General features: G+C 46.5%; 1 protein-coding gene across 3 annotated transcripts in view; it reads left to right on the top strand.

The window, feature by feature from the left end:
• Nucleotides 1–26,707, top strand: part of helz2a (helicase with zinc finger 2a) — a 164,607-nt gene that overhangs the window by 73,005 nt on the left and 64,895 nt on the right. For all 3 annotated transcript variants that reach the window (XM_072514773.1, XM_072514772.1, XM_072514774.1), the window contains 6 exons: nucleotides 2,303–3,092; nucleotides 10,426–10,501; nucleotides 12,349–15,910; nucleotides 18,276–18,361; nucleotides 24,675–24,812; nucleotides 26,546–26,686. In XM_072514773.1, coding sequence (XP_072370874.1) covers nucleotides 2,303–3,092; nucleotides 10,426–10,501; nucleotides 12,349–15,910; nucleotides 18,276–18,361; nucleotides 24,675–24,812; nucleotides 26,546–26,686 — 4,793 coding nt within the window. The remainder of the gene's footprint in view (nucleotides 1–2,302; nucleotides 3,093–10,425; nucleotides 10,502–12,348; nucleotides 15,911–18,275; nucleotides 18,362–24,674; nucleotides 24,813–26,545; nucleotides 26,687–26,707) is intronic.

Below are 26,707 nucleotides of genomic sequence, written 5' to 3'. Positions count from 1 at the left end.
CTTGAATCTGTTGATGTTACCGTAAGACTTTGGGTGATGGTCGTATCTTCTCCCTGGATGTTGGACCGTCTTTTAGTGCCTGAGCGACAGAATTTCAGATGCTGGAGATTTAAACTGCAGAGCTTTCTTAGAAGGTCTGCAAGACTGTTTCCAATTCTGACACAGGGCTGACAGCCCATTAAATATGGCGCCAGATCCTGCACAGCATGTAGGTGATGCAGGCTTCACGGCGTCAGAGCTGCCACTGCCACGTGACCCAGTGGCAAGCACCCCCATCACCTGCCGTAATTTGCCAGCCTTACAGGCTCAACTATCCACCACAGATCCGGGCCAGATTCCCGATGTCTTCCGGAGCCACCAGCGGGCACCGTTACTGCAGGATTAAATCCAGCGGGAAGCCTATATAACCTTCGTGCTGTTCTGCCCGCTGTTGGTAATGATGGGCGGGCTGCATAGGTTTGTGTGCAGCATGGTGCTATAGTATCATGCATCCCGTCCAGCACATGAGAGAGAAGGACAGGATGGATAATCCTCCCATGCTGCCACTATCTCGTCCTTTCTTTGCAGACAACCTTCAAAATACCCTCCCATTCGGGATTCAGATCAGCGATGTCACATTAAGGTATGGGCCCTCTGCACCTCAGTTGTGGCCAGCTCCCTGGGTTCCGAATTTGTAGCCTGAGGCTCTGCTCCTCACAGAGGCAGGACAGCCAGTTTTTCCATCGAAAAAAAACATTTCCCAAGTTCAATCCTGGACCCTGTGACTCAGTCTCCTTGAATTCCAAAGGACTCTCGCAGTGACTCAAATAAGTCGCTAACTTTCACTGGATTAGTAATTGAAACACAAGAGGCATGTGTGAGTTCACCTAAATTGGAGGAGGTAGGATTAAATTGTGTCAAATTGCATTTAAATTATTTGCAAGTGGACAATTAAGCTTATCAGTGATAAGCACTGGTTGTCACCTTCCTGCCTCCGACTTAATTGCTCACAGTTTTCCTGCCACTTGGAGTCTGATGTGTAATTCTCTATGCCTGTCCGCTCCACCGGGTTCCATAGAGTCTGGCTCGATGTTGCAATTTCACACGATTGCCAGCTGATATATTTTCAGCCTTTGCATTCCCATTGGGTAAAATAACAGGAATTCAAGAGCAGCAAAATCATTTATTTGCAGAACGGACAGAGAGAATGGCCACTCAACATCAGAAACAGTCGACCACTGGTTGCGATAACAAACTTAAATAAAAGCAAAATACCGCAGATATTGGAAATCTGAAATAAAAACAGAAAATGCTGTATAAACTCAGCCGGTGTGGCAGCATCTGTGGAGGGAAACAGCGTAATGTTTCGTGTCTAAACGGCCCGTCTACAACTCTGCAGATGTGTAATTTGGACCCAAAATGTGTTAACTCTGTTTCTCTCCACAGATGTTTTCAGACCTGCTGCTATTGCAAACTTATAGAATCATAGAACTTACAGTGCAAGGGGAGGCCATTAGGCCCATCGGGTCTGCACCGGCCCTTGGAAAGAGCACTCTACTTAAGCCCACGTCTCCACACTATCCCCATAACCCAGTAACCCCACCTAACCTTCTTTGGACACTAAGGGGCAATTTGGTATGGCCAATCCACCTAACATGCGCATCGTAGGACTGTGGGAGGAAATAGGGGCACCCAGAGGATACCCACGCAGAAACGGGGAGAATGTGCAAGCTCCACACAGCCAATTATCTGAGGCTAGAATTGAACCCAGGTCCCTGGAGCTGTGAGACAGCAGTGCTAACCACTGTGCCACTGTGCTGCCCATTGAGATTTTACAGGAAATTGATAATCTATTTAATAAAATGTTAACAATTTTGAACTTGCCCACAGCTAATAATTAAATAGAATGATCAGTTTAATTCTGGAGTACAAAACTATATGCTTCAATTGCCTTTCAGAGAGGGCTGGTTTAGCTCAGTGGGCTAGACAGCTGGTTTGTGATGCAGAACAAGGCCAGCAGTGCGGGTTCAATTCGCGTATCAGCTGAGAATTCTCTGAATTCTCCCTATGTGTACCCGAACAGGCGCCCGAATGTGGCGACTAGGGGCTTTTCACAGTAACTTCATTGCAGTGTTAATGTAAGTCTACTTGTGACAATAAAGATTATTTATTTCATTTTATCATAAAAGATCATGGTATCTATTGTTACTGCATTTACATCAGTACATCCCATTGTGAAGTGGATATAAAAATTTTAAAAGAATTTGAATATCCTAAATATGTTGTTTATATCTAATTATTGTTGTTTGCCTTCTCATTTCAGTGCTGCAGATTTGTATATCAAGGACTATTTTCATGGCTATGTCTGTTCTGGGCATCTGGAAACAAGACCCCTGCGAATTAAATACGTGAAGCAAAACCCCATTCATACCGATGCTATCACAAAACAATACTGTTTAATTTCCAACAATTCATTTATTGCACCCGATAAAAGTACCTTGGAATCATACCGTATAGTGATCACCACTTGCATGGAGGCAAAATTGTTTTCTGAACTCAAGTTGCCCCTTGGCTTTTTCACGCACATCCTGATTGATGAAGCAGCTCAGATGCTGGAGTGCGATGCACTGATTCCACTGACCCTAGCCAGCAGTACAACACGAATTGTCCTTGCAGGAGATCACATGCAAGTGACACCAAAGCTTATCTCCATCGATAGCAGCGAGATGGCAGACGCAACCTTGCTTTATCGCCTATTCCAGTATTATCAGAAGATAAAACATGAGAAGGCAACCAAAAGCCGCCTAATCTTCACGGAAAACTATAGATCAGTGAAAGAGATCATTGATTTTGTGTCAAAGCATTTTTACGTGGAAAAGGCTGATGCCTTTCAAGCAAGTGGAAACATTCCACGCCATCCTCGCTTCTACCCTCTGATGTTTTGCCACGTTCGTGGGAGCAGCTGTTTCAACTCATCAAAGTTATCTTGGTACAATGAGACTGAAATTATCCAAGTGGTTGAAAGGGTAGAATCTGTCCTGAATAACTGGCCCGAGGAGTGGGGAAAACTGGATCCGAGCTCAGTGTGTGTTGTATCTTCTGAAGGGTTTCAGGTAACACAGCATGAAATATATAAGGAAGCCGCTTAACGACTTGTAAATGAATAGGGTTGCCTTGAAAGGAGAGTTTGAAGAATAGAATTAAGTTCCAGGAAGAGTTAGGAATAACCTATGGCAATAATTATGCCTTTGCAGAGCCAAGAATTTTGAATAGGACCAACTTATTTGTGGAAAGTTGTCAGAGAGATGAACGGCAAGTGCTGTTCATTCTTCACTGAGCACAAAACCTGGACCAATGTTTCTGGCTAGGGAAGTGTTGCACAACATTATACAGAATGGTTCTGAGTAATAAAAGTGAAAATGTTTCTCCAAGCATAAATGCTTTTAGCTATATTTTGCAAACATCAAGGGAGGAGAGTCAATGCTAGAATTTAACTCTTTACTTTTACTGCAGTGATATTAAATATCCTTGGAACAGGTGTAGCATCAATTGGAGATAGATTGAAGCAATGACTCATTCACCCCAAAACATTTCCGAGCCCTACGCTGAGAAGGGGGCACCCTCTTTTTTGCTCTGCCACGGCCACTGAGGTCCCTGCAGCCTGATTCCCAACTCTGAGCAAATTACTGCCGGCAGGTCGCTGGTTCTACCCCTACTAATGTAGAATGGTTCACGCTGAATCAGCAGAGGAGAGGTTTCCAGCCCATCTGAACTGGATCCAGACCAGAGAGTCAGAAACGTAAAGCCAATGTGAATTCAAAGTGCCATTTGGTCACAACTGCGATCATCTCTTTAGAATTTCAACAGCCAACGTAATGCATGCTTAAGCTTAATTCCCTCTAGGTTAGACCATCACACAATTATGGCTATTTCCCAAGACCACGAGGCCCCTTTGAAAGCTGGAGATAAAAAAGCTGGTCTTAAATTGTCACAGGATCCAAGAATCTCAAGGATCCAGAAACCTGACATTAATGCACATTTTCTGTCTGTCATGTTAGGGGAAAACATCACAAGGAGAGTTTACTACACAAGTTAGAAATAAAGGCCACAGCAGGATTTAAAAAAAATCAGTTTTCATGTTGTGTAAACAATTCCTTTGTGCTGCCTGCTGCAACAATTTCAGGCTCCAAGTCTAACCATGTCAAGAGCAGTTAAACTGTTCCAAGTTTGCCGGTATTGTTTCCTTAGGATCACAGTTATCAGCTTGTGTAGCTTTTTGTTTCCTGAAAGCCCGAGTTTCACTTCTCCCTTAAGTTTCATTTTACAATTGTGAGACAGTTCTCTCACATTAACACCCTGTGAGTCACAGGATAAGATTATCCAGCAACTGGGAAATCTGTACAGTTCACTTTTTGTGCTATTGTTGAATATTACTGGGAGTGATTGCATTTTATTTTCTACACAGAATATATATTTTCCTGCTCAGTAAAGTGATGTATACACTTGAGGCAGGCTCCCTCTTGTCTTTTGGTGCCCAAGCCTGGATCTTCCTATTGGCTGATCTGGCATGAGCAACTACCTGACCATTAGTTTGCAGTTTCCATAGTGGGTTGAGCTCCTGAGCTATATTGAAGTTGGAATGGAAGACACACCAAAGGAAATTTGCATATGGGGGACAGAATTCACAAGTTTGGAAAAGACTCCAGAGACCTTTAAAAATGGTGGGCAGGACCAGGATGTGGAAGCTCTGCCTCTTTTCCAGCTGGTATCAGTTTTGCCAGCAAGGAAAAGTGTGTGGGGCACGCACAGGAATCTGCTGGGCCATTTGCAAATAGATCTAGAAGATGCAATTTTCCACGCTCCCAAATGTTATGGCCTGCAGTGTAGGAGTCACAAGTTTAGGGAAGAGGCCTAAATAAAGGTGTGTGCCCCTTGTGCAGAGCTCTATAAAGTAATAGTTTAAACACTGAAACCATTTTTTCAGAGATAGAGGTTGGTGGAAAATCACACGGGAGGGAACGGGAGAATGTTGTAGAATCCAACAAAGTGGCACACAGGAATGCACGGTAAGATAAAATGAACACAGGTTTATTTAGGTACACACAATTAACATAAGTAACTCTCCTCACCCTGAAGGGTCACCCTTTCTGACCTGCACCCAGGTCAGGGTTTTATACAGTGAGGTTCTGTCTTGTTGAGGGGAAACCCCGCCCCATTTTACCGGGGGAAGTTCGTACTCAATGGTTGTCATGGGGAAACGGATGGTGCATAGTCCGTGACCTCCGGAGGGGTCGTAACGGTTGTGAAAGAGGAAGGCCAGATCTGTGCGGCCTATCAGGCTTATTGCTTGCTTTGATAAGCAAGGTGGGAGACAGGGCAGACTGTCAGGCTCACTGGGTGAGGAGTGAGTGAAGGGTATACTGTCACTACAGAATTGATATGACTGATATGCAGTGCTGCGAAGGCTCTGGATTTTAAAAGAAATAGAAGAACCATAGAATAGAACCATAGAATCCCTACAGTGCAGAAGAAGGCCAATCGGCCCATCGAGTCTCACTGACTCTCTGAAAGAGTACCCTACCTAGGCCCACAATCCCGACCCACCCCGCAACCAGACCTAACTTGCACATCCCTGGACACTAAGCGGCATGGCCAATCCACCTAACCTGTACATCTTTGGCCTGTAGGAGGAAATCGAAGCACCCGGAGGAAGCCCTCGCAGACACGGGGAGAACGTACAAACTCCGCACAGTCACGCAAGGCAGGAAATGAACCCAGGTCCCTAGAGCTGTGAGGCAGCAGTGCTAACAACTGTGCCACCGTTCCGCTGTGGTCAGAGGCATCTGTGCCATGGTGCAGGGAGACCTTATGCCACTAATTCCAATGCCCTGCCTGTTGTACTTTTCCTTTTACTGTGGCCCTCAATTTCTATGTAGTCATCTTCTTTCAGGAGTCTGCCGCCACCTACTGGTGCATCACCACCAATGCATTCATTGCTGTGGTGGGGAACAAATTAACTTCCCCAGAGATGTTGCATCAGGCGCACAGAAGGCAGTGGGTTTTGCCTCCATTGCCAGCTTCCCATAAATTCAAGGCATGAAAGACTGTACCCATGTCACTATTAGGAGATCAAGGCAGCAGCCAATGACAATCGTGATCAGAAATTCATTCAATTTCATCAACATGCACGTTGTGTGCAACCACAGTGAGGCCTTGCTGTATGTGCACGTTTCCCTGGCAGCTGCCATGACTCATTTATCCTGAGGAATTCATACCTGCTGTAACTTTTCTAGACCTGCCCCCAGGTGCGTGTTTGACTTCTGGGCAACAGAGTGTACCCATGTATCAGAGACCTGCTAATGCCCCTGAAGTCCCTGAGATGAGGCCCTAATATCGCCACAACAGCCACTTTCAGATGTGGACCATCATCGAGCAGGCAAATGGCCGATGAAAGATGCAGTTCAGATGTTTTGACCGCTTGTGGGGAGCACTCTGGTGCTTGCCTGCAAGAGTGTCGAGGATAGTGGCTGTTTGCTGCATGCTCCATAGTATGGCACAGTGGAGGGGCGAGAGGCCAGCACCAGAGCTACATCATCGGAGGAGGAGAGCCAGGGAGAGGATAAGGAGGGCAAGGAAGACCTAATTGCCTATGTTCTCTGCTCCCATTAGTGCTCAGATGTTCACACATATTGAAGACATACCAAAAGGCATCCATACAGCAGAGGCATAGTTGAAGCCAGCATGGATGAGGCTGCAGTATTCTGAGCAGCACGCATTTAGGCTGCCCAACTCCCTGCTATTCAGATGATTGTACATGCGTCACGAGGAGCTGGAAACCACAGAGCGGTAGATGTGGTTGATGCACAATCAATCACTACTGAAGCGAGATTGTAGTCTATATGAAGGCCTTAATGAACAAGTAGTTACCCCAGCAGCTCCGGTACAGAATGACTGCTGTGGGTGAAGCACAGACTCTTAAGCTCCGCCTGCTGGGTGGAACCAGCAGGCAGGTTCTACCACTCACACTACAGTATAAGGTACATCCCACCTAGGTACCGCAATACCCCTAATATAGTCTAGCACATTAACCCCCTGTTTAAAAAAGAGCCCGGCGGGGGTGGTGGCTTTGCTTTTACAGTGGTAGAGGATACAGCGGTACCCTTCGGTGCCTTTACATGCAATACACATATTTACAGACAATTATTTACAAGTTCATTTTACAATGAAACTATCAGCCGTTCGGGGGCCCTGGTCGTCCTCTGCGATCGTCGCAGTCCTGGCGGTGATGCTGGTGTCGGCTCGGGCATCCGTGGCTCTGGGAGCGTGTCGTCTTCAGTTTCATCGCATCCGGATGGGGCCAGTGGGAGAATGGATCCTGCTGAGAAGGAGGCTGCGGTGGTGAAAAAATGGTTGGGGTTGGTGGTGGGGGGGTGGGGAGGGGGGGGGGTCCAGCTGGGGCCAGCTACCGGAGGGAGACCATGTCTTGTCGGCCGTCGGGGTGCGCCACATAGGCGTACTGGGGGTTAGCATGGAGGAGATATACCTTCTCGACCAGTGGGTCCGACTTGTGGGCCCGTATGTGTTTGAGGAGTAGGACGGTCCGGGGGCTGCCAGCCATGTTGGGAGCGAGGTCCCCTAGAGAAGGCAAGGAGACGTTCATGAGGTGTTTCGTTGGTAGTAGTGCACAGTAGTGATCGGATGGAGTAAAGTGCATCGGGGAGGACCTCCTGCCATCGGGACACTGGGAGAGTCTTGGACCGTAGGGCCAGTAGGACAGCCTTCCAGACCGTCCCGTTCTCCCTCTCTACCTGCCCGTTTCCCCGGGGGTTGTAACTGGTCATCCTGCTGGAGGCAATGCCCTTGCTGAGCAGGATTTGACGCAGCTCGTCACTCATGAAGGAGGACCCCCTATCGCTATGGTTGTAAGCGGGGAAACCAAACAGGGTAAAGATGCTGTGGCGGGCTTTAATGACGGGATTGCAATTGGGGGTAAGGTTCGCAAACAGCGAAGGTGGGTCGACCTTGAGGGTCACGAGGCCGCAGACAGTGAGGGGGGGTATGGGGCTGCCGAATTTGAACGTTAAACTTTGCAGGCTACACTGGAAGTCCAGTCCCAGGAGTGTGGTAGCGCAGAGGTGAGGGAGGACGTAGAGTCGGAAGTTATTGAACTCCACGCCCTGGACCGTGAAGTTGGCTATGCAGAACCCCCGGATCTCCACAGAGTGGGACCCAGAGGCCAGGGAGATCTTTTGTTTAATCGGGTTTTGTTTAAGCAAGGGAGCAGTGTCTTACCGTATTGGGATGGATGAAGTTCTCCATACTCCCAGAGTCGATCAAGCAGGATGTCTTGTGCCCGTTGATGAGTACTGACGTCGTAGCGGTTGAAAACGTTCGGGGCCGAGACTGGTTCAGTATCACTGAGACAAGTTGTGGCAAAAGCTGAGAGATCTCGTTGGGCGATACAACGGCCACCCGAGTCGGGGTCCTGAGACGTCATCCATGATGGCTGCCCCCATGAATCGCACATGGCCTGTGAGGAGAGGAATGGCAGCGGGCCCGGTTCGCCTGTGGAGACAGCGGCTGCCGACCGGGCCTGGCATACTGCCACGAGGTGCCCCTTCTTCCTTGCAGATTGCGGATCGGGCCGGGCAGCGTTGCCGGGGGGGGTGTTTGTTCTGCCCGCAAAACCGAGTGAGGACACTCCGCTATGGGGTCCCTGGAGTTGCCCCTCTTCAGGTCCCCCAATTCCCCTTACAGCACCCCGTCCCTTCTTGGACCCCCACCCATCACCCCCCCAATCTCTCGAAGGCCCCTACTTATCTGCCCTGTACTCTCCCACCCTTCAAACAACCCCCCTGCATCCTCATTTCATGGACATGGCCCCTCTCACCCCCGAACCTTGGCAGTGCCGTCTGGGCACTTTGGCAATGCTAGAGTGGCAGTGCCAAGGCTCCTGCATTCCGGGGGGGGGGGCAAGGAGCCACCCTACACTTATCCTGACCACCCAGGGGTCTCCGATGGCCTGGGAGACCCCATGGGTGCAGTTCTGCCTGGCCCACGTTTGTGTGGACCAACACTGATTGGCGCTTGGCTGCAGCATCCCTGGGGAGGCCGGTGAATTGGTGGAGGCTGGTGGATCCCGGGCAGGTAGGTTGTAAGTAGATTTATAACCTACATCCGTGAGTGTTATTTGGTCCAGCCCATTTGGGGCGGGATTCTGACTCCGACGTCTCACGGGATTCTGGTGAATCTCGCGAGGTCGGAGGCGGTAGGGAGGCTTGCTGCAGGCCTCTCCTGGTATTCTCCGGCCGTGTAGTCATCTTGATTGAGCACCACGCAGCCGGAGGATCGATGTCAGGATGCTTGTTGTACAAGGTGACCAAAATGTTGCTTTTAGTTGGGGAGGTTACGTGATGTCATTTGAGAAATTGTTGGGTTATAATAATCTTTATTATTGTCATAAGTAGGCTTACATTAGCACTGCAGTGAAGTAACTGTGAAAGTCCCTAGTCACCACATTCCGACGCCTGTTCGGGTACACTGCGGGAGTATTCAGAATGTCCAATTCACCTAACAGCACTTGTGGGAGGAAACTAGAGGAAATCGAACCTGGGACCCTGGTGTTATGAAGCAACAGTGCTAACCACTGTGCTACCATGCCGTCCGTATCTGATATAAACCAGCTGCTGCACGGTAGCATAGTGGCTAGCACAATTGCTTACAGCTCCAGGGTCCCAGGTTCGATTCCGGCTTGGGTCACTGTCTGTGCGGAGTCTGCACATTCTCCCCGTGTCTGCATGGGTTTCCTCCGGGTGCTCCGGTTTTCTCCCACAGTCCAAAGATGTGCAGGTTAGGTGGATTGGCCACGCTAAATTGCCCTTAGCTAAAGTGGGGTTGCTGGTTTACGGCGATAGGGAGGTGTGGCTTAAGTGGGGTGCTCTTTCCAAGAGGCGGTGCAGACTCGATGGACCGAATGGCCTCCTTTTGCACTGTAAATTCTATGATAAGTTTAGTTTCAGCAGTAGTAGATTGGGACAGATGCCCCTTCTAACTTACTTGTCACTACCATGAGATGTTGGTTGTTGGGGCTGGGAAACTATCTGTAAAATTGCCCCTAACTGTTTCTCAACAATGAATAAGAGTGTTGTTCAGTGAGTTGCTGCTCATTTTTCCTTCCTCCTTGTGGACATGCACTCAGTTGGACATGGACTAAGTTGGACATGGACTCAGTTGGACACTAACTTGGTTGGACAACCATATCCGTAGAATGTCTGCAATTGGGAACTCACCGTTAGGCATTGGAAAGGTGAAGGTGTGCTCTTTGTTCTGTAAATTCAAATGTCCATTTAATTCAGGCGGGCTTTATATTTATTTCAACCATAACAATGAAATGACACAAATTTGTGCATTTAATTTAATAATCACTTGTAAACTTATTTCATCCAGGTTCAATGCTTGAGGCAAAATCTCAGGAGATGTGGATGCTCATCAGTAACTGTAGAGAATGTTTTCAATATACAAGGTAGGTCTGTTTACAGCTTGTTGAACTAGGACAGTGCTGAAAATACAAGTTTTTAAAATAAATTTAGAGTGCCCAATTCATTTTTTTGCAATTAAGGGGCAATTTAGCGTGGCCAATCTATCTACCCTGCACATCTTTTGGGTTGTGGGGGCGAAACCCACGCAAACACGGGGAGAATGTGCAAACGCCGCGCAGACAGAGCCGGGATCGAACCTGGGACCTCGGCGCCGTGAGGCAGCAGTGCTAACCACTGCGCTACTGCGTGCTGCCCGCAAATACATTTTTCATATTGATGCCGCATTTGAGGATCTTCTTTCTGTTGTGAAACATCGCCACTTATATGATGAGGCTGTTTCAACATCAGGGGAAAGAAATACAGTGTAGTTGTAAATGAGTTATAAACTATTTTAACAATTATAGAAATTTGAGTATGTATGCAGACAGTATTATTGTGCTTTCTCAAATTCATTTTCAATTCAGATCTGTACATACAAATGAAAAACTCACATTTAAGAGATCCCCTTTTGACGACAGTTTAAAGGCATCGGAGGTAAAAGGGAATCAAAAGGTGTGGGGTAGATTCTCCGTGCTGCTGCACCCATTTTCCGGTGCGGCGCACCCCCGCCGGCAGCAGGAGCCTCCGTCCTGGAAGCCGGCCAGTGGGGTTTCCCATTCTGGGCACTCCCTCTCCATCAGGAAATCCGCTGACGTGAGTGCGCTGCCGGCGCAGCGGAGGATCCCGCTGGCAGAGAATCCAGCCTATGATGCCAAGGAGGCACAGTGGCGCAGCGGTTAACACTGTTGCTGTACCGCTCTGAGGACACGGGTTTGATCCTGTGTTCATTTTATCCTACCATGCGTTCCTGTGTACCTCTTCATTGGATTCTACAACAACCCACCCGTTGATTTTCCAGGGGCAAACTGGCACCCAGTCACCTTGGCACTGCGAGCCTGGCACCCAGGCAATGCCCCAGTGCCACATGGGCACCCAGGGTGGTACTGCCAAGGTGTCAGGCTGGCACTGCCAAGGTGCCAGGGTGTTAAACGGAGAGCCAGGGTACCACTCTGCCCAGTGCCCGACCACCCAGGGGTCTCTGATGGCCTGGGAGACCCCTCCAGGTGCTGTTACATCTGATCCACTTTTCTGGAAACCAGTGCTAACCAGCGGCCTGGCGCGGTCTACCGGGCACGGCCGTTAGTCCCGGGCGTCGGGGGAATACGGCGCTGACATATTTAAATGAACCTAATGGCTCACTTAAATATGTTAATCTGGATCTCGCTCAGATCGTGAAATCTCACAAGATTTTGTTAAATCTCGTGAGAAGTTGCGAGCGTTGCAGCGAATCCCGCGAGAGGCCTCTCAGGAGATTCATTGGCCTCATCAGGTCACCAAGTCGGATATGACCAGGCCATTAAACCGTGCCTGTTGTCACTCACTGAAAATTCAGGGGTTGGAGCCCACCAAATCTTTTAAATATGCCAAATTATTTTTCCACCGAGAGAATGGGCAGAATCTTGTGGAGATGATGACTAGCTGCACTAGATGACGGCTGGAGAATCGGCAAGAATCCGCATCGCCACTTTTCAGGAAGGCTCTCCATATCTTGATTCTTGACAGAGGCCTTTGTGTGAAATTTCTGACAGTTTCCTGAATTCCACAAAGATACTTAATAGCAGTGTGCTTCAAGACACCGCCAAAAGCAGAGTGCGCCAAAAAGAAACTTGACAATAGCAGAGTGCGTCAGAACACTGCTTTAGAAAAGAAATACTTGAATATTTTGATACACTCATTTACAGAAATGATAGCTTTATGTGGGATAATTTTATTTTCTTCTTTCACTCACTAGGAAAGCAGTTCAGAGTGATCATCATTTCCACTGTGCACACCTACGAAAGCAACATTTCTTCAAAGAATGCCGGGCTGGAGTTTTTCAATCAATCCAGGGTTTTGAACACAGCCATGACACGGGCCCAGTCTCTTGTGATAGTTGTTGGCGATGCTTTGGCTCTTTGCTCTGTTGGAAAATGCAGCAAAATTTGGAAGAGGTATATTCAGGAGTCCATTTACAATCAAGCCGTTTACCCAGAGGAGCTCACAATGGAGCATATTAAGCAAACCATTGTTGACATGGAGACTTGGACTCACAAGGAGGAAGATGAAAGTGATAATGATTCCTATTATTCAGACAAAGATATTGATCCAATCCTACAAGAACTTTTAGATGAGAGCAAGAATGTGATGTTAATGGTGACAGAGGAAGGATTGATGGACATTTTTGATGGTGAGGAAATAGGATCAGAGAATAATGATAATGATTCTTCAACAGTATACACTCAATCCTCTCGGAAGAAAAAAAATGCACAGTACACTGATTATCCTATTCATGTTCTGAACACATTGCTGTCAACTCAACGTACAAAGTATAAGAGATGTGAGATAGTCATGGAAAAATTTTACAAAGGCGATGCTGTCACTCTGGATGAACCTCAGAATGTACACATTAAGATAGAAGGTCGAGTTAACTGTGGACAATCATTCCCTGGTGATCAGGTTTTAGTTGAAATTCTGCCCCAGAACTCAGGCCATGGTGATCATTCTGGTATCAGTGGAAAAGTTGTTGGAGTGCTGAAGGCAGGCGATTTGCCAAGAACCTTTGTCTGCACGGTAGATGATTACGATTCAAATGTGATGGTTCCTATCAACAAATGCATTACAAAAATCTACACGCCATCAGCAGATAAAAAATCTCGCAACAAAATCCTTATTCGCAAATGTAAGAACGGAAAATTTGTGACAAAAGAAACGATCTGTCTTACTGAAGAAATAAAGAGGAATTTTTTCTTTGTTGTTGATGTAGTACGTTGGCGTAGCAATTTTTACTATCCATTGGGAATTGTAACTAAACTACTCCCTGCAGCAGTAACAATGGATCAAGGAATGGAAATACTAAACTTGGAAAATCATGTTCACGACAGCTATCCAAAAGAAGCTCTCAAAGAGATACCAGAACAAAATGGGAAATCTAGGGAAAGCTTGGATGAAAATCGAAAGGACTGCCGCAAGTATTTCACATTCACTGTGGATCCCTTGGATTCCAAGGATCTTGATGATGCTATTAGTGTGCGAGAGTTAGATGAAAGTTATGAAGTAGGGGTTCACATCTCAGATGTGTCAAGCTTTGTGCAAAAAGGTGGTTTTTTAGATAATGAGGCACAGAAGCGTGGAGTTACTTACTATTCGCCGGGCAGAGAGCCAATTAACATGCTACCTCCCAAGCTTAGTCAAGAAATCTGTAGCCTGCTGCCAGGAAAAGAATGCAATGTAATTTCTCTGTTTGTTGTCGTACAAAAGGGCACAGACAATGTCGTTGAAGCACACTTTTCACATTCTGTTATTAAGTCAGACAGAAGACTTTCCTATGATGATGCAGAGGACATCATCAAGAATTTTAATGGAAGTGAATTGAGGTTTGACACTCTGGAAGATTCAATTGCTGTAGCCTTTCACTTCTCCAGAATCCACAGGAAATATCGACTTCAAGACGACTTCTATTATGAAAAGCCTGATGAAAACGAGCACCTAGGAAACAGACAATCCCATCAGATGATTGCAGAACTCATGATAATGATGAATAGCTCTGTTGCTGAATTCTTGACCAGAAATACTGAAACAGTAAGTGTGACACCGTTGAGATGCCAGAGTTCTCCTGCACTTAAGGACATGGCAAATCTAGAAACTAAGCACAGAAAGTTGATTTGCCTTTCCATTCATCTCTCTCACCAAATTGGCATCACGCCAAATGCTCAATCTCCACCATGTGAGGAATTCCAGGTCTTGTCTTCTTTGTGGAACAGTCTGATAGCAGCAGCTAAGGCTTGTGACGTTCATAAGTTGTCAGATTTCATTGCAACTGATGATATCCACCCAAATCTTGCCCCAGTAATATTAGAACTGAGAAAACGTATGCACAAAGCATCCTTCGTGTGTTCTAACTCGACAGCTGGGTCAAAGCAAGGGCATTACTCTCTGCAACTTGAATGTTATACCTGGGCCACTTCACCCATTCGCCGATACCTGGACATTATTATCCAGCGTCTCCTTACCGCTGTCCTATGCAAGGGACCCCTACCATACAGCAAACAGGAAATTGAAAAAATGTGCAATGATTTCAACAGAAAGAGTAGGAATGTTTCCAGCTATGATAAAAAAGCTCAAAACCTTCACTTTGCAACACAGCTTCGAAGTCAAGTGATGCAAAAGCTGGCATTCACTATTGATGTTGAACCACAAACCAGGTACTTCAAGGTTATGTTCCCTTTGAACCAGAACACTTTGTCAGACTTTCACCAAGTAAGTTACAGAACTCTGCAGCTGGTGGAGCAACCTGCATATGATCAGAGCAAACACTCAATGAAATTAACATGGAGGAAAAGAATCTACTGCATAGAAACACCAAGAAATTCTATTCTTCCACCTGGGCCGTTCTGCAACCCGCATGTCTATACTGTAGGTGCTAACAGTTGGCAGCAATTTGTAGAAGCAGTCAGATCAGAAGAATTTTGCAAGGTGGCCGCCCTTCTCCTGGAGAAGAGCCAAGATTCTAAACCTAATGGCAAGCGCGGGTACTTTGGCAAAATAGAAGTAAGCAAGTGCCAACATTCCTCAGTTTCACATTATGTACGCATTTTCCTGGAAGTTAAAAATGGTGATGCTTTGCAGTTGCAGCTGACCACAGATATGAAGAATGGCTTCTTGGTGCCAACTGTTCAGTTGCTGAGTATAACCCCAATGTTTGAGATTTGTGTCGAACATGCAGAAAATCCCATTGCATGCTTTTCAAAGCATGCTACAAGGTCGCCCCAAAAGGTCTATCCTGACGCAAAGGAGTACCAAACAATCTGGGGACCACTGTGTGCAATGGAATCTGCAACAAATGCTGTCTGCGAGAATGAAGTTATCGTCGTCTATGATGTGAAGATAACTTGGAAGAGGAAGGATACACAAGGCAGGAAGCTGTATGGCTCATTTTCTATTCCAAAAGAATTTTATAAAAATTGGCATATTGGAAGTGTCCTGACCAATTGCTATCTGTGTATCCGGTGCAGAGGCTTGAAACAGAAAATAGAAAGGAATATGACCAAAAATGATGTGACCCTTTGTCAAAGTTTTAATGCCCTTCAAATATCAGAAAACTCCTCCGAGCTGAATATTGACCCTGATAGTTACATCTGGGTTGCTCATGCTGTGACTGAAGAGTTTCAAAATGATCGTCCTGGATCCGATAGAGAAGACGACATGAAGACAAACTTTTCTGTGCACAAAATGTCCATGGATAATATCCCAAATGAAATATTCCAGAAGGATACAATGTTCACTGTGGAGATAATTCCAAAATTACTTCCCAACGTGTAAGTACAATGGCTGGACAACCGTAATTAAAGGCTTTGTGTCTAATCTTGTCGTAGTTAGTAGGATTGAAAAGTTGGAATTCCCAAACCATTAGGATTTGGCTTCAGAAGCTACGAAATTACCACATATGCCTATGTAAAAGGTGAATTTTTGAATCCAATTAATGAGGAAAAACATTTCGGGCTGGATTCTCCATTTGGGAAGCTTCTTAGCCCTCACCCCCACGTGCCAAATACCCATCACACCCCATGCTCCCTCATACTCCCATACCCGAGTATCCACTATGCACAATACTCTTCATTGGGAAAATTGAGATGGCCGTAAAGCAGATAAAGTCAAGATAAAGTGTCATTCAAAATCATGCAGAAAGAAATGCTTTTGGAACCACATAAAACTGCCAAGGTAAACAACAGTCATCAAATACTACTTCCATAATCCTCTCATAAAACTGTCAGGATAAGCAAACTCACAGTCCCCTTAACAACTCTATCCTGTGCTGAGCTGAATTCATTAGTGGAGTTTGGGGTGTCACCAAGCACGGATAATGAGAATCTATTGAATGACTGTGGGCTGAATTTTGGATGCCCCCAGTGGGCCTGCATCCTGTAAACTGTATGGTGCCCACCCCATCACCTTCTGGCACAATCCTGAGCTCACCCCCATGAGGGAATGGCGCTGGTTGGGGAGGGTGGGGGGAGGGGGGGTGTTGTGCAGGTGCCAAAACCGTTAGCCCGCCTATCTCAATCTTCTTCTTCTGCAATCCTGACAGAAGCCACTGATGCCTTCCTGACATTGCCAAGGCTGATGGAGTAGGTAGCCAACTGGGTGGGACTTCCTATGAAAGTTGTTAGGGGGAATCAACAGGTTTAGTAAAAGAGGATAGAGCTTACACCCCTGCATTAAAGAGCACATATTAGTCAAATGCTTATACCTCTTAAACTTTACACACTCTCAAGAACCTTTGATCAGCAGAACTAGCCAGCAATGTTGTTTACTTGTAGGAAGAACAGATAGTCTCCAGCTAGGAGGAGATAACAGCCAAGCATCTGGGTGAAGGTTTAATTTTTTAAAAAGTATTTTTATTCCAAATTTCCAATATTTTTGCAAGTTACAACAAACACAACACCCCCCCCCCCCCCCCCCCAAGGCCCCCGCCTGCCCCACTTCCCCACTCACTCGCTCCCCCCCACCCTTCCTTCAGCAGCCATCGGTAACCGACTCCCCAAATGTAAAATGAACAAACCCCAACTCTTGTAGGACACTTACCTCACTTAGAGCAGATTTCACCAACTCCAGGGCCAGAAAATCCAGTAGGTCCCCTGCCACAGAAAAGGCACAGGGTGGAGAGGCTGACCTCGACCCCAACAAGACCCGCCTGCGAGCAATCAGCGAGGCGAAGGCTAAGGTATCCGTTCCGCCTGCAGCTCCAGCCAGTCTGACAACCCAAATATGGTTTCTAGGGGATCGGACTCCACATCCACATGCAGAACCCCCAAAATGGTGCTGAAAACCATTCTCTCAAACCTTTCCAACTTCAGGCAGGCCAAAACATATGTACATGTTTCGCACAACCCCTCCCACAATGCTTGCAGACATCCTGCACCCCCTTGAACAGTCGGCTGATCAAAGACTTTGTAAGGTGTGTCCTTCAGGTGTTTCAGCCCCAGCCTCGCACACAAGTTACCGTCCACAGCACCTCACACCACAATCTCTCCTCCAGTGCCGCCCCCACTTCCTCGCACTTTGCCTTCACCCTCTCTATGGATACCCCATCCTCCTCCAAAATCCTCCTGTAAATTGCCGAGAAGACCCCCTTCTCCAACCCCCCTGCTGACAGCACCACCTCCAATAACAAGGAGGCAGGCATTATTGGGAAAGTCGGGAAGACCTTCCTCGCAAAGTCCCACACCTGTATATACCTGAAACCTTCGCTCAGCGCCAACCCAAACTTCTCGCTCAGCTCCTTCAAACTTGCAAACCGCCCTCCCAGAAACAGATCCTTCATCTCCTTAATCCCCTTCTCTTCCCATCCCCGGAACCTCGCATCTACCCTCCCTGGCTGAACTCTCTCCTTATCTAACGTTAAAAATAGTGGAATAAATAGTCTGAAAACCGTTAGCACTCTCTACCTCAAGGTTTAAAGAAGGATTTGGAAAAATGACAACCATCCTGTGCCTAAAAAAATGGAAAAAAGAGAAGCAGCAATAGCTGGCAATCTGAGATAAAAACAGGAATTGCAAAATTACTCTACAGGTTAGTCAGCATGTGTAAAGAGCAAATGCAGAAGTTATGAAATTCTTCTTGTCAGACCCGCGGTTAATGCTAGACTCACCAATCCTTACAACTTCTATTTGTATTTTACAGACGTCAGGAGCGTGCTGTGCAGAACCTCGCTGGCTGTTCACCGCTGGCTCAGAGCATAGCACTGGGTCATTGCATACCTCCGAGACGTAAGAACAGCTTACAAACTTTATTGCATATCTATCCCAAATATAACACCAGAATATATTCATTGGTTCTGTCGAGAGTTTGAAAGGCACATTTGTTTTAGAGCCGTATTAACTCTTTCACAGCAGCACGAAAATGTATTCACTCTAAAAGCCATTGCCTTGTAAGAGTATAGTCTGAATATTTCAGAAGTATGAGAGCCTCCCGCCTCCTCCAAAACACTGAAAGAATAGTGTGTTTTTGTTTTGGGAGTCACTTAACACTGAACAGTTTTCTGAATTCTATCCTTCAGTGTAGATTGATTTTAGATGGTCGAAGTGAAATTTAAAAATGTTTTTATTGAAGTTTTTATTTTATGACAGGTAAAGGTATTAAACATATATTTCAATTACCCAATTGCGTCAATCATAACAGACGATATAAATGCATGACAGCATTGTACCAGTCATACCCGAAATGTGATCAAAATTTACACTGGTGGTAAAGCATCCCCAAAAAATGTGGGGCGGGATTCACCGTTGGTCAACGCCGGAATCGAGAAAGGTGATTGGGTGGAGAATCGCGCGTGAAGCCAAAATCATGGCCGGCGTCAGGCAACCAACAGAATGCCATTCTCCGTTGCCTCGACAGCGGCGTCAATGCATTCTACTCTGCGCGTACAGTAAATGCTGTTCATATATCATTAGTGGGCCTGACTCGGTATTCTCCGGGGCTTCCGCGACGCTCTGTCCCTCCACCCGGAGGAATAACTCATGGTGAGTTTCACTTGTTTTAAAAATCATAAAATCAGGCATCATGGCTAATGAGGGAGAGAGAGGAGGCAGAACATGCAGAGACATGACCTTGGGCTGCAGCTCCTGCCACTGACCAGGCTGGCTGCGGGTGTGGGGGTAGGCGGGTGCAGGGAAGGGGGCCAGGGGATGAGCCATGGGTTCGGGGTGACTCCCTGTGGGACCGGGGTGTCCAGGCACGGATTGTCATTGCAGTGGCCTGCAAGGCAGCCATCTTGCTGCGCGCCCTACTGACTGCCCTCCATGGCCTGTGGTTGTGCAGAGTGACACCAGCCATATGGGTGCCCCAACCCCTGCACCGAGCCCACATCCTCCACCCCACCACCTCCCATCCAACCAATTCTCCCCCCTCCTAACTGGCCGCCATCGGCTGGCGGGGCAGCACACGGCCCACCGAAGGGCAATGCCCACAGAAGCTCCTGCAGGAGAGTGCCGGACGGGCTCCTGGAGCATACCGCTAGCCTGGGTAGCGTCACCCAGTGGTGGCCCTGGTACATGGCTGCCTGTGACAGGGCCGCCCTGTCCTGTGCCTCGGCTACTGCTCGCACATAGTGTCCCAGGCCTTGGACATCCTGACTCACGGCCGATACCTTCGCCCCCAAGGCTTCCACCGAGGATGCCACCCGTGCGGTGTTTGCCTGGATAGCATGCATTGTCGGCACCACCTCCTGCCCCTGCAGGTGATCGGAGTCCTCCAACTGCACCTGCAGGTGCTGGATGATTGCTGACACCCTTCATGCTGTCACTGGCTCTGTGTTTGCATCTCCACTATTGATGGGACTGCCCTTTCCAGGAACCCGAAACCCATCCATTTGGCAGCTAATCCCTGGGATCAGGTCACCCTCCGACCCACTCAGCCAGACCAGTCAATGCTAGTTGGTAGGGAGTATTGTCTTATGCCATTCGCTCTCACAAAACAGTGAAAATCGTCGCCAGTAAAAGGGGTGCCATTGCCCAAAACAATTGCCTCGGGAATCCCATGAATCGCAATCATGGTGCAAAGATTCTACTTTGGCCGCCGTTGTAGTGGTCCGCCTCACATCGACTGATAGCCACTTTGAGTGGACATCTACCAGCACCAAAAACATCTTGCTCAACAATGGGTCAGGTGACCCATTCCCGAGGGTCAAGTGTAGCAGGAGGTGGCAAAGATTGCTGCATTTGGCAAGGGTGGCACTGTTTTATGAGATCTTCAATAGCCTTGTCTATTGCTGGCCACCAGATCTAACTGCGTGCCAACATCTTCATCTGATCTGGATGAGCGCTGTGTAACTCTTAAAGGAGGGGCCCCTTACACTGATGTGGGGTGACCTCCCATGATCCCCATTGAATCATGTTGTCTCTGCGTGTCAACTCGCCTTGACGAGTGAGGCAGGGCCTGAGTAGCTCCCATGCCCACGTGTTTCCCGACGGCGTGGGGGTGGCCGCGCTGGGAAACCCCATTGGCCAGCTGCGGGAACGGAGACCTCCGCTGCCAGCAGGGGAGCGCCACGCTGGAAAACGGGGCTGGCGGGACAGAGACCCCTGCCAGGGTCTCCTCCACACTCAAAAAACGTTCACAGAAATTAGCATCGGTTGTTTCACTTTAAACAATCAGTTTCAGTTGTCTAACAGCACATAACGATGTGAATTTCAAAACAAAATTCTCCAATTTTAATTTCACCAGGTATTTTGTTTGCTTGAAAATTTCTTACATTTCAGGATCACTTCCTGACCTTTGGTCTCAGATCTGTCAGATCAAGTCCAACATAAGGTGCAATGCATTTTCTTGTCAGCTTGGATCTTGTATGTCTCTCTTGTGGAGTCCATGAGTTGGATTCAATTTGAATTGATTTTTGGAGCAAGCAATGAGATGGATTAAGGGTTTGCCCTGCTCACTCTGAGAATTGGCTTTAAAACTTTAAAGAATGGGATAAATACTTAAAACAGGTTGTTCATTTTAGTGCTTAGTTCTAAAACAACAAAACTGGTGTCCGGTCTTGTTTGTCTAGCTCACCAATTCAGCTGCCCAATTAAACTTCGGAGTCTCTCTTTTTCCATTTCAGATGCCGCTATATCCTTTTGCGAGGCTATTCCATAATGAATTGCTCTGGAGTTTATATTTGCAAGTAAAGCTGCTGATGGAGAGTGACTTGTGAACTCTGCCCAATATCTAATCCAATGTATTTGAATGTTCCAGAGGCCATGGGCTGGATTCTCCAAAAATGGGGCTATGCGTTTCACTCTGGACTTTCCCTAAGCTCCATGCCACCCCATGCGATATGGTGGGCTCACACTGCGCACCCTGATGCAAGAGGTAGGCGCCCCGAAATTGCGCACGCCTGAGGATCGGTGCCGCCCGATTGCTTGCCTGGCCGCCCATGAGGCCTCCCCCCGGTGAACGATCCCCCCGCCCTCCACCAGGGCGGCTGCGGACTGAGTTCGCATCCACCACCCAAGGTTCCCGACGGCCGATATGTGGTTAGAACAACGCCGTCGGGAACTCGGCCAGTTACACTTGGAGAACCGTGGGGAGGGCCTCTGTCAATGGCCCCCTACCCGCTCCGTGTTGACCGCGTGCGATTCGCCCCAGAGAATTGCTTCAGTGGCGCACGTTACGATTCCCGCGCGAACGCCCATTCTCCGCCTCCGCGCCAAACGCGATTTCAGTGCGGAGGCTCGGAGAATCCCGCCCCGATTTCCAATCATGAATTCCGTTCGAAGCCCATTCATAACAGCTTTTTCGAATTTGCTTCTACCACCTCACAAAAGACATATACATACATTATGAAGATGCCAAACGTTTCCCTCCATGGTGCCAATAAAACATTGCAGAGTCTGTTTTCAACTGAAGACAGCCCAACCTTAACAAAACCAACTTCACTGAGAAATACCAAACTCTGAGGAGTCATTCAACCAAAATACACATTTATTTAACTCCCAGAGTACTCTTTCTGTGTTTGGCACCTCTCTCAGAGGCCAAAGAAAATTGTGATGACCCTGTAAGAAAGCAACTTTAATATCTATTGACTTGCATTCCCAAGCATTTGTGGCTAATAGAGCCAAGGAGATCTTCAAAATAACCTTTCCTGCCGTCGGTGAATCGACCCTTACACCTTGGTAACTCGGGTTTTCTTCAAAACCTCGTACTCCAAACTGCCTTTGGCCTTATACCTTCCATCAGGAAGCACCTTTTCCGTGCATATCCATCTATGAGATAGAACTCATTGTCCCCTATCTTGGACCTTCATGTACACCCAAAATTCTTTCCAACTTTGCAGTTTTTGCTATTGTGCATCTTTTAGTAATTTATCATCAAATTTGTTGGAAGCCACTAAGACCTCGATCACAAAGGCTTCTGCTCCTTGTAGCATTTCTTGACCTTGTTAAGCTGCGCCCTCCATCCTGTCTTATACCTGGACTGCCACCACTGCTTGATCTCCCCTTCCATAGTCTTGTCTTATTGCCAATAGGCCCATTTGTGACATGACCGCTGCCGGGAAGGATAGGTTGCCCAGGAACCTTTTTAGAACCTCAGATATTTGTTCTAACAGGGTGTGTCTTTCTGCAAATTTAACTCCTGTCAAAACAGAAGTCTAGTCTATCCATATTTGTAACTTTAGCAGTCCAATAATTTAAACGCTAGTAGTGACTGAGGAATTTCTAGACGGAATGTTTGCAACCTTGTGTACAATCTGCTAAATTCCATTATGTACTCTTCTATGGAGGTCTCCTCCAACTTTCTAAATTTGTCAAAATCTGACAATATCTCATAAACATTTAACAAGTCATTCTTTTACTAAATCGTATCTATGAAAGTTACTAATGTATCCAAACTTTCATCCAAGACCAATTGCTCTGGCTCCAATTTTGAAAATATCTTACATCTTATTTTGTTTTCATATGGAAACGAAAGTGTCAAGGCCACTTTATTCTTGGGCAAGGACGTAACCTGTGTCCACATGGTAACTTCATACTTCCATTGGTTTTAGGGTTGATGCTCAGAAACAAAGGTGGGTAGTCGTATCCCGACGTTCTACGCTTGGATTCAGCCATTTGTTTTCCGAGTTACTCTAAATGACTCTTCAAGTTTGGAATTCAGAATACAGGGCGGGATTCTCCGTCCTGCCAGACCCGTTTTCTGGCGTGGCGAGCCCCCACCGGCAGCAGGATCCTCCGTCCCGGCAGCCGGCCAATGGGGTTTCCCATTGTGGCCACCACCACGCCATCAGGAAATTCGCGGGCATGAGTGCGCTGCCGGTAATAATAAAATAATAATAATAATAAAAATAATAAAATCCTGCTCACAATCTTTCAACTGAAGGAATCTTAGTTTGCAATCCCTTTTGCTCACGGGCGCTCACCATCCTCTATTGGCATTGTTAAGCTCCAATGATAACTCTATAATAAGAACTGGAAAGTAAGTCTCGACTTCTTCATCCTCCAAGTTTATTGTGTGCAGTAACCACTTTTCCACAACGCCATGGTGCCACCTGTATCCCCATTATATTTGGTGATATTAGACAATAAGCGCAATCTATTCAACAATTAAAATCAACTTAAGTACTTGGAAACATTCACTCTTTCCTAAAAGCATGCATGCCGACAATTATGCTACTTGTTGAGGGGATTCAATTCCCAATTGATTAAGATTTTACATGCCCTGTGAGATACCAAACTTAGCACATGGGAAACAAAGGCAGGCAGACCAACCATTTTTTTAATTTTTAGGGCGCGATAAAATGGGGAAATGTAGTAAATGCTGGATGAGGAGTTGGGAGTTTCAGGGCGTGAATTGAGGGGCTTTTGAGGGAGTGTTTTTTGTGTTAGGCTCAGTACAGTGTGGAGCTCTCAGGACATCAATGTCCTCTTGCTGGCTGCCAAAACTCACCTCCCACCTGCTTTGTCTATCAGTGCTGGCCATTTCTCAGGCAGTGATGTCTCTGTAGCCTCTGGGTGCTGCCTGTAAACTTCCTGGCAGGCTGCCTTGGGCATGGCCCCCGCTGTGCACCTGCTGTTGCTGACCCCACTGACCCAGTATCATGATTCTGACATGATCCCGGGCGGGACCGGGAATCGCAGCAGCTTCCGGTCCTGCCAGCTGAGCACACACGTCACATATGGTATTCTGCCCAATGTTTTATGTGTAAAAATCACATTCTTTTGTTTGCTATTTTAGTGCCAATCTCATCTGTTCAAATCAGCAGACTGGGCAATTTCACCTCAATGTTAAATGTTTGTTTAACAATTATTGAAGAAAGTTGTTTCAAGGCATGTGTTCTAATTGGGTGAGAATTCACTTACTATAATAAAGCTTATTCTGGGAATGAATAAATTACCTAAATTCAGGGGGCTGGATTTTGTGGGGCTGACAGGAGTCTCACTCATGGAGAAACGTCCATAGCAAACTGAGAAATATTAGAAATGCTGCATATTATTCTGTATTGGTTGCATGACTAGCCATTTATTATTTCCCCATTTATATTTTTACCTTTATTAATATTTCTTCCTTCAGCATTTATTAACGCATGGTATTTTTAAGCAGGTGTTCCAAATTTACCATCAAATATATTGGACCACAGCAGCCACAGTATTGCTGGATTCAAAGAACTAAATGGGAGTCAGGAAATAGCTGTTCAAAAAGCTCTTGAAAGCCCTTTTTCTCTCATTCAAGGTCCACCAGGTAAGAGGAGACCAAGTACATGAATGAAAAGTGTAAATGTACAAATAATTTGGGAAAGAAAAGTCAACTATCAGCTGTCAAAGAATGGCATTTTTTATCACTGAAATTACATAAGATGACATGGAACTTGCAATTTAGAAGCAGCTTGATCAGCCAAACCATTTTATTTTGTGTTTGTCCTCAACGCAAATGACAGTCCTAAACCCATGTGCCTTCCCTGTTAGGTTGCCCAGATATTCATTATGTGGACAAGTTCCCAATGTAAAATAATTGTACACTTAACATTTGAGAACAAAATGGATGAGTGATGTCGCAAAAAACCACTAACGCCTATGGATTAAGAAGAACCAGAGAGAAAAATCAGACAAGAAAAAATATAAAAAAACTTGTGTGTGGGGCTTGGGGGAGAGAAATCAACATAGCAAGTGTCTATTTGCTCATGATTCAGTGGGTGACCCGATATTTATTTAGCAGTGTTATGAGCATACTGCACAGACTATCATTTATTAATTATAACTTCCTAGTTTCCCAGCATTGCATACCCCAATGATGCACTGGGGAACCCCTCCATGGAGTTCCTATGTAAGGGCTTACCCGGCAATTGCCCAGAAGTCCTAACTTCCTCTGGACAATTGTGCTGGGTTAGGAACCATCCGATAGAAGCAATTCAAGTTGTTTACTTTAGTTGGTTCTGGCAGATTGACCTGATAGTAACTCTGTAAGAGTCAGAGGGAAAAAAAAATCACTTCTAAATTGGAATGGATTGGATTGGATTTGTTTATTGTCATGAGTACCACGGTACAGTGAAAAGTATTTTTCTGCGAGCAGTTCAACAGATCATTAAGTACATGAAAAGAAAAGGAAATAAAAGAAAATACATAATAGGGCAACACAAGGTACACAATGTAACTGTATAACACTGGCATCGGGTGGTACAGGGATGTAGTGTTAATGAGATCAGTCCATAAGAGTGTCGTTAAGGAGTCTGGTAACAGCGGGAAAGAAGCTGCTTTTGAGTCTGTTCGTGCGTGTTCTCAGACTTCTGTATCTCCTGCCCGGTGGAAGAAGTTGGAAGAGTGAATAAGCCGGGTGGGAGGAGTCTTTGATTATGCTGCCCACTTTCCCCATGCAGCAGGAGGTGTAGATGGAGTCAACGGATGGGAGACAGGTTTGTGTGATGGACTGGGCTGTGTTCACGACTCTCTGAAGTTTTGTGCGGTCCTGGGTTGAGCAGTTGCCATACCAGGCTGTGGTGCAGTCAGATAGGATGCTTTCTATGGTGCATCTGTAAAAGTTGGTAAGAGTTAATGCGTAAAGAGTAAATCCAGAGTAGCCCCTCACAGACTGACTCCCCTCCAACCCTTCCCATTCCTGGCCCGATCCCCCTCTCCCAGATCCCAGCCTGAGTGAGGAAGGTTGGGCGAGACAGGCTTTAGAATCACAGCATGGATAAATCCGTCGGGAATAGCAATCCACCGGAGATTGCTACTGAGATAATTACAGGCTATTGTTTAATTTGAAGAAGGTATTTTTTTGTCTCCTAATCAACATTTCTGCCTTACCCAAGAAAGAACTGAGAGTGTATAACTGCAGTACACTAAATGGCTGGTGCTCAGCTATGTATACAGACTCTTGAAATTTTAATTCTGTTGTGTTAAGGGTTAACAGTGCATGATTGATCAGCCCATTGTTTATTCATGAAGCATGTTCACACTGGTCACCTTATTTTGCAGGAACAGGAAAAACGATAGTTGGAGTTCATATCGTGTATTGGTTCCATAAAATTAACCGGTATCATAACAGTCTCACGGGCCAGGTTAAAAGATATATTCTTTACTGTGGACCTTCCAACAAGTCCGTCAACGTTGTTGCTGGTAATGTTCCAATGAAATCAT

The sequence above is a fragment of the Scyliorhinus torazame genome, chromosome 8, assembly GCF_047496885.1.
Source record: "Scyliorhinus torazame isolate Kashiwa2021f chromosome 8, sScyTor2.1, whole genome shotgun sequence".
In the NCBI taxonomy this organism is placed as follows: Eukaryota; Metazoa; Chordata; class Chondrichthyes; order Carcharhiniformes; family Scyliorhinidae; genus Scyliorhinus; species Scyliorhinus torazame.
This window is presented reverse-complemented; position numbering and strand designations above follow the sequence as displayed.